The sequence below is a fragment of the Hoplias malabaricus genome, chromosome 12 (assembly GCF_029633855.1).
Source record: "Hoplias malabaricus isolate fHopMal1 chromosome 12, fHopMal1.hap1, whole genome shotgun sequence".
Lineage (NCBI taxonomy): Eukaryota > Metazoa > Chordata > Actinopteri > Characiformes > Erythrinidae > Hoplias > Hoplias malabaricus.
The window spans coordinates 1,694,027-1,708,260 of NC_089811.1; the positions used below are offsets into that span (position 1 = coordinate 1,694,027).

A 14,234-nucleotide genomic window follows, 5' to 3' on the forward strand; every position below is an offset into this window, starting at 1 on the left:
TCACTTTCTCTCTCTCTCTCTCTCTCTCTCTCTCTCTCTCTCTCTCTCTCTCTCTCTCTCTCTCACACACACACACACACAGAAAGACCACCACAATGTCCTCACAATACCACACAATGTGAGACCAGCTTTAAGCCCAAAATTAATGTCACCTAATTACTGCAAACCTTAACCCAAAACCTAAACATGTCTTCTCCTTAATAAATACTGGGCTATGTAAAATGGACACACTTTTCATCACATGGAGGACAATGTCCCCACAGTATGAATGTGTAAACAGCCCAACATGATATTTATCTTGATCACACACACACACACAAAGAGAGAGAGAGAGAGAGAGAGAGAGAGAGAGAGCTTTCACTTAGTGTTCCTGTGCTGCCCTCTGCTGTCAGTATCTGTCATTGTCACTTGACTCTTTCTGGATCTGACTGTGAAGAGGGTCTGGCTAAAGCTCTGTGTGTGTAACAATAACATATTTATGAATTTATTAACACACAAGGGAATGTATGGAGGCCCAGAGGGTCAGAACGCCCAGGAAACACTCCAGAGATGAGAACAGTCTCAGACCTTGTTTCTGAATGAGTGATTACTCTCCGGGTCACTGCAGTGTTACTGAGTGTTTTGGGGACGTTGTTTACTGTCTCAGTCTGTAAATATAACAATGAAATATATCATAGATATAGATATATCCTTTCTGGTTCACTCAAATAGTAACCTCCACATGGAGCTCGTCCTGAGCTTCTACTCACTCTGAGTAAACCCTGAGGAGAACAGCAGCTTGGGAGGAAACCCACGCAGACACGGAGAGAACATACCACACTCCTCACAGACAGTCAACCGGAGGAAACCCACGCAGACACAGGGAGAACACACCACACTCCTCACAGACAGTCACCCGGAGGAAACCCACGCAAACACAGGGAGAACACACCACACTCCTCACAGACAGTCACCCGGAGGAAACCCACGCAGACACAGAGAGAACACACCACACTCCTCACAGACAGTCACCCGGAGGAAACCCACGCAGACACAGGGAGAACACACCACACTCCTCCCATTTGTACTAGTAAAAATTAAATTGTAGATATCTGTAATTATATTTTTACTAGTAAAATTTTAAATAAGTATATATAAATTAAATTATTAAATAGTAATAATTTAGATTGTGCTATCAACAATTACAGTTCTGAATAGTCATAATAGTTTTACAGATATCTCTAATTACTATATGGAGCTCTAAAATATAGTTTAAAAGATCTATAGTTTTAGAGCTCTCTATTCAACGGAGGGTTAATTATGTATTTGCATCTTATGCATATTTATGTGAGGGACATAAAAGGTTGGTGGTGTCTGTGTGACGAGTGCTGGGTGAAAGATCATGGATGGAGAGAAGGATTTAGAAGGATCTCTGGAGAGGAACTTCAGACTGTTTCAGACTAATGGTTAGAATGCTCTGGGGACACTGCCTTTTTGTCAACGCCAATAAGGTCCTTAGTGACGCAACACCTGCTAAACAACAGGCTGCTACCCAGAGCAGCTCAGAAATGAAGTTATACAAAACAAAACAAAAATTGCTAGTTTTAATTAAACTAAATTAACCTCAAATTTTAACATATGAATATATTGTTTTAAGCAATGTAGACTCTGTAAACATGTACAGTTAGTGCATTTATAGTAAATAAATAGCTATTGTGAAACATCAGATCTTAAAACTGTTGTGGTTCGCAGAGACATATCTTACACTACACATACATTACAAATTTTATTTTGTAAAATATGTCTAATAATCCTTCAATATTAATGTTTTTTTCTTCTTAATTAACTGCTACTGTCAGAAATGTATATGGGGTACACATAAAATCAGCTGTAGTGTACAGAGACACAGGGGATCAACACACCACAACCTTTAGTTTGGTAAAATATGTCTTGGTTAAATTTTGTAAGTTTTTTTAAAGTAACAAATAGCTACTGTAATTGTGTCATATGATTTCTAAAATCTGATTCTAAATTCAGTTGTACTGAAGTTGAGACACATCTGACCAACATAATACAAGGTTTAGTTTGGTAAAATATGACTTAATTAAATTTTAATTAATTTTTTAAATAACAAATCACCACTGTAAAACATCCATATGAAATAAAGATCTAAAATTATTTGTAATGTACAGAGTCTACCATGCTTAGTTTAATCAAATATGCAGTAGTATAAATGTATTAAATGTTTTAAAGTTACAGATTGCTGCTGTAAACCATCCATATGACAATACAGATGTAAAATTATTTAAACTAAACTATTTGTTAAATATATAAAAAAAATTGGAATTGGAAATTTGATGTCTGAAACACACAGGGGACAGAACCAAGTTTCCCACTGTTACATTTTCTTTTAATTATACTGTTTAATCATTTGGGAACTGAGAATACTAAACTAATCAAGTTTTGCAATTGGAATGTTTGCCCATTCTGGTATGATACAAGACTTAAGCTGCTCAACAGCCCATGGTCACTGTTGCCTGATTCTCATTATCATGATTATCATAGGAGACAGATCTAGACCACAGGCAGGTTAAGCTCACGCTGTTGTAGCACATACCAAATGAGGCATGGCATCATCCTGCTGAAAAAACCATAGACTTCCTGGGGAAAGACCTAATCATTTTTTCTCTAAAAATAGTAATGTTCACATCCACATCAATAGAAGCTACTCACATATACAAGCCATCCATGCAGTGGTCACTGATGCCCTATGAGAGGTGTAGGGTTTTGCCCCTGACACTGATCAAATTTGGATGGTCCATTGTGTCAGTGGCACAGAAAACATGATTTATTTGGATTTTTCATTAGGTACAGTAGATGAAATGTTTTGAAATGTACTGTATAGAACACAATATATTTTTACAATAATTCACTCACAAAGTTTGGCAAAAAGTGGTGAGGACCAACCTATCTTTGCTTAAAAACAGTGAAAGCTTTTTACCCAATATAGATCTACTCTCTTGTTACCAGCTCACCTGCTTGTTATGAAATGCTTTAAGATTAAAATATATGTCTACTTTAAAGTTTTGTCTCTGCGCCTGTCTTGAAAGCAGCCAATTCTAATTTTTTTTTATATTTACAAAATTTTAAAAAAATTAAGTAATTATAAACACATCTTCAGACAGACTTAAACATTCTAGACTTTAACACTTGAACACTGATTAAGACAATGTGTTTGTGTTCTCTTGCATGTCTGTCGTGTTTACATTGTCTATTTTAAAGATTACCAAAACCAACCAATTATCCTATGAATCTCAGTGTACTTCAGGACATGATGAGCATAATATACTCACCACTGGGGCACAGTTAAGGATGTTGAAGCATATTGACACGCAGCAAAATAGTAGTTTTGATTAAATATTACCACGTTTGGAATTCATGGGTTATATATTAAGCAATGTCCATTCTTAATTTTATATTTGGGTGTAAGCGATGTTCATGTTGTTTCTATTAGTCCTAATTGTTGTCATTTGTTTTTTGTTTTTTTTCCCATGAGCAATGAAAGTAAGCAGCATGAAATGTCTGTTGACTGGTCTTTGTCTCACACCTTGCAGGACAAAAACATTAACAAATCACCTGAAGGTCCGGATCTTTCGCTGATTTCTCATGAGCGGAGAGCAGAAATCATGGCAGCACAGGTAGAAATTGATTATCCAAACACTCTTTTTGGACAGCTATTTATAAACTAAGTTTAATAATAATATTAAATAACTGTCCTAATAATGATGCTCCAAGGCTTTTCTGCGGTAAAATGTTTTGACCTGAGGGAAGCCTCAAATGTCCTGACATTGGACTGTACCAGAAACGGGGTGTGTGTTGTGTCCTAATTTTACACCTTGGCGTAAATCACTTTGAATAAATTATTGTTGATCCTTGTTTTAGATTTTAATAGTCAGTTTTGTGGTCATTTTCTGTTATTATTTTAATATTACTATGCCTATATTCATTTAGACTGACAGCAAATCATACGGAGCGCAAAGCTTACCAAGTACGGTGCTGAACCAGAAACTTTTGGCCACCGAGGAACCAACAGTGGAGGCTACTGCTGCACAAGTAAAAAATGAACCTATTTCCATTAAGGGCTACTACATCAGTGCTGCCCTTATGCAACGATTGTCCTGACACCAAAATTCCAGGACTGTTTTGGGGTAAAATATCTTGGTGTAGTTAAAGGGGACGTTCACGGTTTTAATCAAAACACACCTTTATTTATATACAATTATGAGGATGGTTCCTCAGCATTTGCTGCTTTCCAGTAGTGTTGCATGCTCAGAACCGATCTAATGCATTTCCAACGCCTGGTGAAGGGACCAAGCTGCATGACCAGAATGATGGCATGAGGTCCTGGAGCCGTCATGTTAATACACTTGCTTATCTCCCATTCCAGCTCTTTCTCCAGCTCTTTCTCACATGTCTGTGTCAAACAGACCAGGAGTGTCCACTAAAGTCACCTCCCTCCCGGCCACTTCTCTGGTCTCCTTCCAGCACTCTTTGGTGATCTTTTGGTGGACTTTCTGACCAAGAATTCTCCAGTCTTTCCCCACCTCTCAGGGCAACTGGGGGGAAAAAAAGACAGTAATGCATTAAAACTGATGTGAAATCTTACAAAGTGCTGAAAGCTGAGTAAGTGGCTGTGTATATTAGTGCATCTCAAAAAATTATATTATGGTGAAAATTATACACTATAGTATATGTACACTATAAATAGGCATAAAACAATAAACCAAGTTAAAACTTTCTGAAGGTTAGCGTTACCATTTTTTTATATCATTTACCATGGTTTAAAAACCTCATGTAAGTTCTGTGTCAACCAAAGTTAGGAAAAGTCTCCCGGAGGCAGCTCCACCGGCCAAGCACATACAGTGGGTTTGATTTGAGTGAAACATGTATAGCTCATGAAAATCAGAAATCCAGTACTTCATATTATTAGAATGTTTCAAAAGACCAAACATAGAAGGATGTTTCAATACATTTCTAGGTTTGTTTATGCCCTCAAATTTCCGGGGCTCCTTTACCACAAATTATTGCAGCTTGGCATGGAGACACTCAGCCAGTGGCACTACTAAGATGTAACTGAAGCACAGATTGCTTCAGCTCTGTATTTCTTGGGTTTTCCTCTTCACAATACGAAATAGATCCAGTGTGTTAGCTGGCCAAACAAGGACCCCAAACCATCACAGACTGTGAAAACTTCACGCAGGACTTCTGACACCTTGGATTCTGTGCCTCTACACTCATCCTCCAGACTCTAGGACCTGGATTTCTAAACTAAATGCAAAAAAATAAAATTTACTTTTACTTTTGTCTGAAAAGGATTTTGGACCCCAGTCCACTCCTTGTCAAGTTCTTGAATCAACTTTCCTTGACAATCCTCTGAAGGCTACAATATTTCCTGCTCTGCAACTTTTCCTACTTTTTTCCTTTCAACAATGACCTTCTGTGCAGGGTGTCAATAGTGGTCTTTTGGACAATGCTCAAGTCAACTGTCTTTGCTATGATTGGGCTTGCATGTGCTGAACTAGACAGAGAGATCCATGGTATCTAAATATTTTGAATAATAATTTTACCTTAATAATTATGTTTTTGAACTTTTTCACCATTCTAATTATGCACTAGTATATGGATAGGATATGAGTTTTTATTTTCCAAAAGCAAGGCAGAGGAAGATGTTTTGCCCTCACAATGCACTAATAAATCAGACCAGAATAAAACAATAGTGGCACAAACTCAAGAGGTGCAGTGGTAGTTAATTTTAAGGGAAAGGTGTCTGGGTTTGTTTGCAGCATACTAGAGGTGGGCGGATCGATCCAAATATCGATACCAACTCTGGTATTGATATTGAACAATACTCGTTTAAAAAGATCGATACTCAAGCTTTTTTTTCTCTCCCGCACGCACTGACTGCTGCGCACACGGATTCATCAAAGTCTACTCTCTGTCTGTCGTCTTTTGTTGTTGCACCATCACGTGGCTCAGCGGCTCCAGCCAATCAGGCCTTCAGGTAGAGGCTCAGCCTGGCCCTTCCACTCGGCGCTCTCGAGTCGACACGTCACAAATGTGAACATGACACTGTTCTTAAATAAAAACCTCTAATTTTTACACACTGTTTATTTAAGAAGAATCAGAGTTGCACTGAAAGGAAGAAATTTCCTTATTTTTTTATTGTTTTTCCTAAGAACAATTCTATTTGAAAAATGAAACAACAAGAAAGAATTAGAAATGATGTATAGTGAGGGGAGAATTTTTATTTTGTTTTTGTATCGTGGTTTCTCCTTTTCTACATAAAAAAAAATATTTTCTTAATGTTAAGGCAAACTTTTTTTTTTGTTACTGAAATTATATCCTAAGTCTTTTGGATCTTTTGGATCTATGAAGCTTAAATATTAAAAAGTACTGGTATCGGTGATACTGGCTCTGCATTTACTTGGTATCGGATCGATACCAAAATTCCCGGTATTGCCCACCTCTACTGCATACATGTGAAGTTTCTTGAAGCTTTTTTAACTGACAAAAGCATAAAGAGAACATTTTTCCAATGTTCCCCCAAACAACTCATATATATATATATATAACCTCTTCATGATGACCAGCACATGCAGTCAAGAACATGCACTCTGCTGGCTGTGTCTTGCTGAAGTGACCATGTACCTTCTTGGAAAACACCTCGCCTTGATGGCAGCAAGTCTCTGTAAAATCCCAATGTTTACCAGTGTAACCTTCTCACATATAGAGGTCCCCCATACCGTAGGCACTGCTTCACACCCAAATAAAAGTATGTAAGTAAGCAGAATTTATCTATACAGCACTTTTCACAGACAATGGTCACAAAGTGCTTTCATCCTACAAGTTGTTGCCATTCTCCTTATGAAAGAGCTTCAGGTTGCATTTTCTTGAGTTTTGAGGTTGAGATTTCTCCAGAGTTCCTGAATCTTCCACATTGTGAAGAAAGCTACATGGTGAAAGACCTAAATTGTGAGATTTTACACTGAGAAATGTTCTTATATAGCAGATTCATTCTCTCACAAAGTTCAGCCCAATGTGGTGTCCACGGCCCTTCTTTGCTGCAGAGTCTGACCCTGATTTAATTATTAAATTATTAATATTGCCCATTTTGCTAATACGGACCACACCTGTAAAGGCTGAAACAGGGTGATGAATTCAAATGGTTTTTGGGAGGAGTTCATTATGTTGTTTATTAAGCCATACTACACACCACCCCTCACAGGAGAGATGAATAAAAGGAAAAGGGAAGGAAAAGGGTTGGAGGTGGGAGTGAGTTTGTCCTACATGGTAAATACATGAGTTTGCAGGATGTATGTATATATATATATATATATATATATATATAGGAGAGAGAGGAGGAGCTTGGGTGTAGTCCTATGCTGTTACACAACTAGCAAGTACGCCCATAAAGGCTGAAATGGAGAGGTGAACTCAGATGTTTATGGTGGTGTGTTAGTGTGTGTTGTGCTGGTGTAGAGTGGATCAGACACAGCAGTGCTGCTGGAGTTTTTAAACCCTGTGTCCACTCTCTGTCCACTCTGTGAGACACTCCTCCCTCGTTGGTCCACCTTGTAGATGTAGAGTCAGAGACAGTAGCTCATCTGTCGCTGCACAGTGTGTGTCGCTCGTCCTCTAGTCCTTCATCAGTGACACAGGACGCTGTCGGCTGGATGTTTTTGGTCGGTGGACTGTTCTCAGTCCAGACACTGAGGGGTTTAAAAACTCCAGCAGCACTGCTGTGTCTGATCCACTCTACACCAGCACAACACACACTAACACACCACCACCACGTTTGCAATTACGTCTTTGGAAAGTTTTTAGCAAGTACATTGAAACCAACAAGTGTGTGTATGTGTAATTACAGGAAGTACATACAGTTTGGTCGTATTATATCAGGACTTTGTCTGCCTGTTGGCTGATTTTCGGAGTCTCCATCCGTTGCTAATTAAGAAAAAAAAAACGAAACATTTGTAAGAACACACACACACACACCTCATTCTGTCAAGAGCACAGTAAATAAATTGTCTGCTCTATTCCCTTATTTTCAAATATAAATCGTTTCAGCAAAATCAGCAAATTATGAAGTCACTGTGAAAAATAACAAATGCAGTTCAAGCCCCGACATCTAAACATTTTCAAACCGAGCAACAAGTTTCTCACAGGTTTAACTGAATCTGAGCGTCTAAACGATCATTAATCAGTGTGTGAATGATCATGAATCATTAAATAAGACGAGTCTACCTTTGGGGTTTGTTTCTGTACACAACATTTCTGTAGTTGTTGTTGTTGATGAGCCTCTGGGCGAGTGCGAGGCTCAAACTACGAACTGAAATCCTGTCGCTAAAAGGAAAGCTCCCAGTCCGTTTCTGCTCAGTAACACACTCCACAGAGACACGTACACGGTGCAGCACCGAATAATACACAGAGTAACACACAGAGTAATAATATCCACTGAAAAAACACCAAGACAAATGAACTGAATACTGGAACCATGCTCTGGCCGTCAGCACTTCACAAATACATAATGAACTACACGTTTTTATGTGCGCATCTACATCACAGTTTACAGGAGGTGAAGTTCACATTTGTCTCATGCACAACGTCAGTGAAAACCGCTTGTGGTGAGAGGCAGGTATTGTTCAGACATGCACAACAAAAAAATATAAACAGTATGAAAAGGAAAATACATATAAAGTCCTGAAACTAGAGTCCAGTTACTCTGTGGTAGGATAGAAACTGATGTAAAAGTATAAATAATCAAATAAATAAAAATGGAAATTTAAATACATTTATGTATTTAAATGCAGAAAAACAACCAAATCAATAAATAAAATGGTGAATAGTTTATTTATTTATTCATATATTTATAAATGCCGCTTTTGTAAAAAGTAATTTTAAAAATTGTTTGCAATATGAAGCACAAAACAGACGTCCAGTGCTGTGACTGACAGCTGAACAGTCTTTTATTAATATGAACACATTTAGAATTTGACACCTGCAACACAAAAGCTGGGACAGAGTCGTGTTTAATTTAGTTTCCTTTCACTGTCACTGTCTAAGCGTTCAGTTGTGGAAGCAAATCTGTCTCATCAGACTTTGAAATATTACCATCTTTGAGTTTGTAGCACTGAATAGTTTTTGCACTGAAATGATTCGTCTGAATATAATTGCTCTTGAATAGAACTCGTGAATTTTCAAGAACACGTTTTCACTGTTGTTATTCTAGGGAGGCCCTAAAGGGACTGTGGGGGGGAAAAAAGACTTTTGGGTTTCCCTCGCAAATAAGTTGTGGGCTCCGTAGTACTGTGCTTGCTGTTGATTGTGTGCTTCCTGTGCGTGTCAGTTGTTAATTGTGTGTTGTTAATTGCTATGAAATGAGGATGAGGGAATTTAAAGTGCAAGCGCATGGACAAAGGTTACGTGAACAATACAGAGATACAGACAATGAACACAGTTTCCAAACAGTGGGAGAGAAAGGGGAGTGAACACCTGAATAAATTTGTAGCTATTGGTAGTGTATTGGAGTAATGTGTGTAAAAGTTAGTCAGAAAATGGTATCCTGTTTTTACTGCAGCTTTAAGAAATACAGAGCTCCCAGATAAAACGAAATGCATCGCGGAGCTACGGCGTTCTGACTGGACTTTCAGGACGCTACCGAATGTATATAAACTTGTTCATAACTTCCTCTGATGTGAGGCAGTTCCTTACAGATGTATGAACAATTCGCACTGGCAACTACACTGTGTGTTAATAGAGATAAATAAATACATGTATAATCTCTGTTTCAAGTGGCTGGATTTCACTGGAAACTGCAGGGTCCTGATGTGTTGACTGAGCCACGAAGACAATTGTGTATCATAAAACATTTGCAAAGGAGCGCAATGTATTAGTGAGGGAACACAATTATGTTTGTGAGGGAACGCAAATTCAATAGTCTTTTTTTATTTTCCCCCCAGTCCCTTTAGGGGCTCCGTATTATTCAAGGTTAATAAATTGAGATAAAAATTTTAAAGCTCAAAAAATTCAAACAATATATTTCGAAGTTCCTAGATGGCGAAATACGAACAAAACCTCCACACCGTGGAAAAACTACACGTTTAACTTCCTTCAGAGGATATTATCTCTTTATTTTCAAAGCGTCTCAAAAATCTGAAAATCTCACTAAAGACACAATACAACAGACTATTGATGTCCTGAAGATGAAGAGATTATTATGGTGTGGAGTTGCAGTGTGTTTGTGTGTGACATCATTTAGGGTTCAGCAGTGTCTCCTTTGTTTTTTTAAGTAAACACTGGATCATTCACAGTGCTTTTATTGAGGGTTTTTTATTTGCCCCACACCCCAGTGCTTGGGGGTTATATGCCTGAGTATGAGTATGAGGTGACTTAGGTATGGTGACCTCAGGCTCATGTGCAGCTGCTTCAGAACATCCAGTGTTATCTCATGTTTTCTATGGAGAATAACAGCTGGATTCACTAATGATGAGAGCTGCAGGTCCAGGACTATGAGAACGGAAGAGAAACTGACCTGGGTCGATGCGTCAATAGTCCAGCAGCACCACGGCGTCCTTCACCTTTAACCCCTCCTTCTCCAGCAGCCGAGCCGTCTCCAGCACACTGCTGCCACTCGTCACCACGTCCTCAACGATCAGACACACGTCACCTGCTTTGATAACGCCCTCAACCATCATCCCTGAGAGGAGAGAGACATCTCAGATCAAATAAACCAGCGTTTCACTCGGAACCTAAGGTATACACTTGTCCTCAATCAAAACTATGTACATGTGGAGTCTCTATGACACTGTTTGAAGAGTTTAATGTAGGTTTAGTGAGAGGGCGGCAGGGCCTTTTTAAACTGAGCAGATAAATATATTTTCCTGTTCTAGGAAACACAGGATTTATTCTGTGAATACAAATGTGTAAACTAATGCCCATGTAGAACAGAAACACATGTTGAAGCAGAATTTGGTGGGGATACTGCTACATTTCCTCTTTTCTCTGTGTGTGTGTGTGTGTGTTGATTACCATAGTCTTTGGCCTCTTTTCTGCGGATGAGCATGGGGTGGTTGTGGTCGGCGCAGATGATGGTGGCCAGCGGCAGAGCTGTGTACGGGACGCCACACACACAGTCGAACTTCACTTCAGCTTCTTCAGTGCGCTCATGCAGCAATCTGGGCACCTGAGAGGGAGAGGGTGAGAGTGTGTGTGAACAAGAGAGTGTGTGTTAAGTCACACTGTATGTGCCTCTTAGAGTCAGTGGTTTCATACAGAGACATAAACTTGAATATTTGGAGAAAGTATGGCAACTTTAAGAGCACTGGTAATTTCAAATTCATTATCCTGACCTCTCTGAGTAGCTCTGGGTAAGAGACGATGACTCGGAGGTCAAAGTAAATTGGAGAGAGGAGTCCACTCTTCAGTTTAAACTCCCCGAACTTCACCGCATCTTCATCGTGGAGCTTCAATATCAACTTCTTAATATCCTCCATTCCTCAAATCAGAGTCATTCCAGACATTCCTGGGGCCCTAAGCAGAATTCCAGTAGCGGAATAGCATCGGCACCTTAGCTTCGGGTGACAGTGATTTTGACATCTTAAATACAGGTAACGCACAATGACATCGACAACTCTTTTGAGACGCTGGCTTATACCACTTATACACACTTGGACTTTATTGTGAATGGAGAAAACAGAACCTGGATTAACTAGTCTACATTAATATGTTTATTACATACTGGTGTTGGTAAAACTGTAACTTAAAAAATGGAGTTAGGACTCGTACCGCTGGTGTCATTTTAGACTAAAACGGCTTGCCATACCCATGTAACCACGCAGACATAGGGTTTAAGGTGGAATAACAATAACGGAACAGTGTCCCTCAATATTTAAGGTGGAACCGAAAAAAAACATGCAACTAGCAGCTTTGTTTCACCTTAAACAATGAAGCAGTTGCCTGAAAAAACACTGCGTCATTTAGGATGAAATTAAAAGGAAATTAAAACGGTTAGTGTGATTGTGTGGATATCGCGGACGCATTTAAGGTGGAACTGGAACTTCGAAGAACTCAACTCGGTTTACAGAAGAAACAACCGCGTTTTTAATGTTAAATGGAAGAGTATGTAACATTTAGAGTGTACTTGTGTGTTTGGGGAAGGTTAAACGAGTACTAAACCGTATACGTTCATAAGTACAGCTTGGTTCTCAGACTTTTGTTTATTAACTATCCGACTTCGAGAAGAACAGTCACATGTTTACCTTACTTTCCTGTTCTTCTCCTAAAGGATTTTCGCTTTATCTTCTGAGATGAGTTGGCCTTCGTTAATTTGCCGGACCCTATCCTTGTATTACACAAGATATTCACGTAAGAGTATCCTGGGTATGAAAAAAAAGGCCTGGGACTCAGTGAGCGTTTCTACCCTCTTCCTGAATGAGTTAGGAATGGTGTTTGGGAATTTCGGCTCTTTTTGGGGAGTCGGCTCTTTTGGCTCGGCTCTTCATAAAGAGCCGGATCTTTCGGCTCCTAAATGGCTCTTTGTTTTACCACTTATTTCCACTGGTACAGAACAATATTACCTACATTTTACATGACTATAGGGACAAAACATTATTGTTCAATATTAAAAATAATAAATAGTGTTGTAATGGCCAATTGTTTTTATGGCTGCCTTGTAATAACTCACTGATTGCACTCACACATTCAATTGTATAAATAACTGGATTTTTATTTAAACACCTTAATAAAAATCACTTGTAAACTCTGAAATACAGCCAATGGAACCCAAAAGGTAGGTTTTACAAAATAGTTTATTAAATTCAATAATCATCCATTTCTGGGAAATAAAATAAACAAATACTCTGTACAGTATAAAACAGCAGCATTCAACGGTAGTGATTAAAACAACCACAACTGTCAACAAACATTTAACTGATTTAACATTTTCTTCAACTATTTTTTGGAAGGCAGATTGGCATTCAGGAAAACCAAGTATCCCAGCTTTGCTTGTTGTTCTCTGATTGGTTGAATGACAAGCCTTAGAAAAAATGGCTCGGTCTTAGACGGGAACCGGCTCTCACCGTTCACTTACAAGAGCCGGCTCTTTGAACCGGTTCGTTCGCGACCGATACATCACTAGTTAGAAAGCACCCCTAGTAATAAGAGGATAAAGTCTTTCTTTGAATGCAACTTTCATAACTTTTCATAACACATAAAACTGTTTAAAAAAAACATCAATAGAAAGTACATATGGTTTAAACAAAACATTTTAACAAGAAAAATACAGCAATCCTCCCTCCACCTTCCGCTTCATAAATGGTAAATCCAGAGAAGGGTATCTCTGCAGGCCGGAGGCAGCTCCAAGTGAGCACAGAAGAACATTTTAAGCATGACTCAAGCACGTCGCTGGTTTCGAGATATGTAGTTGTCATAAAGGCTCTGGAGATGACCCAGAGGCTAAAGAACCCTTTTTATTTGTTTTTAAAAACCGGGCTGATATGGAGCTGTTTCTAAAAGCTTGTGTTGATGAGCAGGGTCTCAGGGTCAATGCGATGTTTGTAGTTACGCCATGCCCCAGAATTTTTAAGGCATGTAAACTGGACTGTAGCTGGACCCTCACCTCAATTCTTAAGGCACAGATACAGACTGCAGGGCACCGTATACACCACAGTTCAGACAGTGTGTATAGTCTGATACTTTTAGAAACCCAGGCTGTCTGTTCACTGTGATGTCCTGCTCTGTGTAAAATGCCCTGCACTAAATAGGGATCCTAGTTATTCTCTTTGTTCTAACAGATTTCTGTAACTAATGCAGCTCAGATCTCTCTGTTTGAGCATTGTTTGGAAGTGTAAGAGAATGTCAGTGAGTTCTCTGGGACACTGTGTTAGATTATTGTGTGTTTTGTCGTACAGCTCTGTGCCTGGTGACCATTTAATAACTGTTCTGTATTCAGTGTTAATATTGTACCTTGTAAACACTGAGTACATTATATGGAGTACATTTTCAATCACCAGATCCCAATATTATTGAGCCACTTTGGGGTGTTTTGGAGGAGCGAGTCAGGAAACGTTTTCCTCCACCAGCATCACGTAGAGACCTGGCCACTATCCTGCAAGAAGAATGGCTTCAAATCCTTCTGACCACTGTGCAGGACTTGTGTATGTCATTCCCAAGACCAACTGACGCTGTATCGGCCACAA

At 39.0% G+C, this 14,234-nt stretch overlaps 1 protein-coding gene across 6 annotated transcripts; it reads right to left on the bottom strand.

Annotated features, from left to right (window-relative positions):
- Positions 1-4,228: 4,228 nt before the first annotated feature.
- On the bottom strand, positions 4,229-12,464 carry LOC136710999 (uridine 5'-monophosphate synthase-like). 6 transcript variants are annotated; one of them, XR_010804695.1, is made up of 6 exons: positions 12,302-12,464; positions 11,388-11,568; positions 11,068-11,221; positions 10,571-10,735; positions 7,918-7,983; positions 4,229-4,595 (listed from the first exon to the last, which is right to left on the bottom strand). XR_010804695.1 is itself a non-coding variant. In XM_066686946.1 (5 exons), the coding sequence occupies exons 2-4, from the start codon at positions 11,529-11,531 to the stop codon at positions 10,584-10,586; spliced, it is 450 nt and encodes a 149-aa protein (XP_066543043.1). In that variant the 5' UTR covers positions 11,532-11,568; positions 12,297-12,464; the 3' UTR covers positions 4,229-4,595; positions 10,571-10,583. The 6 variants fall into 6 exon arrangements, 1 of the variants encoding a protein (XP_066543043.1); XR_010804697.1 differs by having other exon boundaries at positions 11,388-11,560; positions 12,297-12,464; XR_010804693.1 differs by having other exon boundaries at positions 12,297-12,464.
- Positions 12,465-14,234: the final 1,770 nt, after the last annotated feature.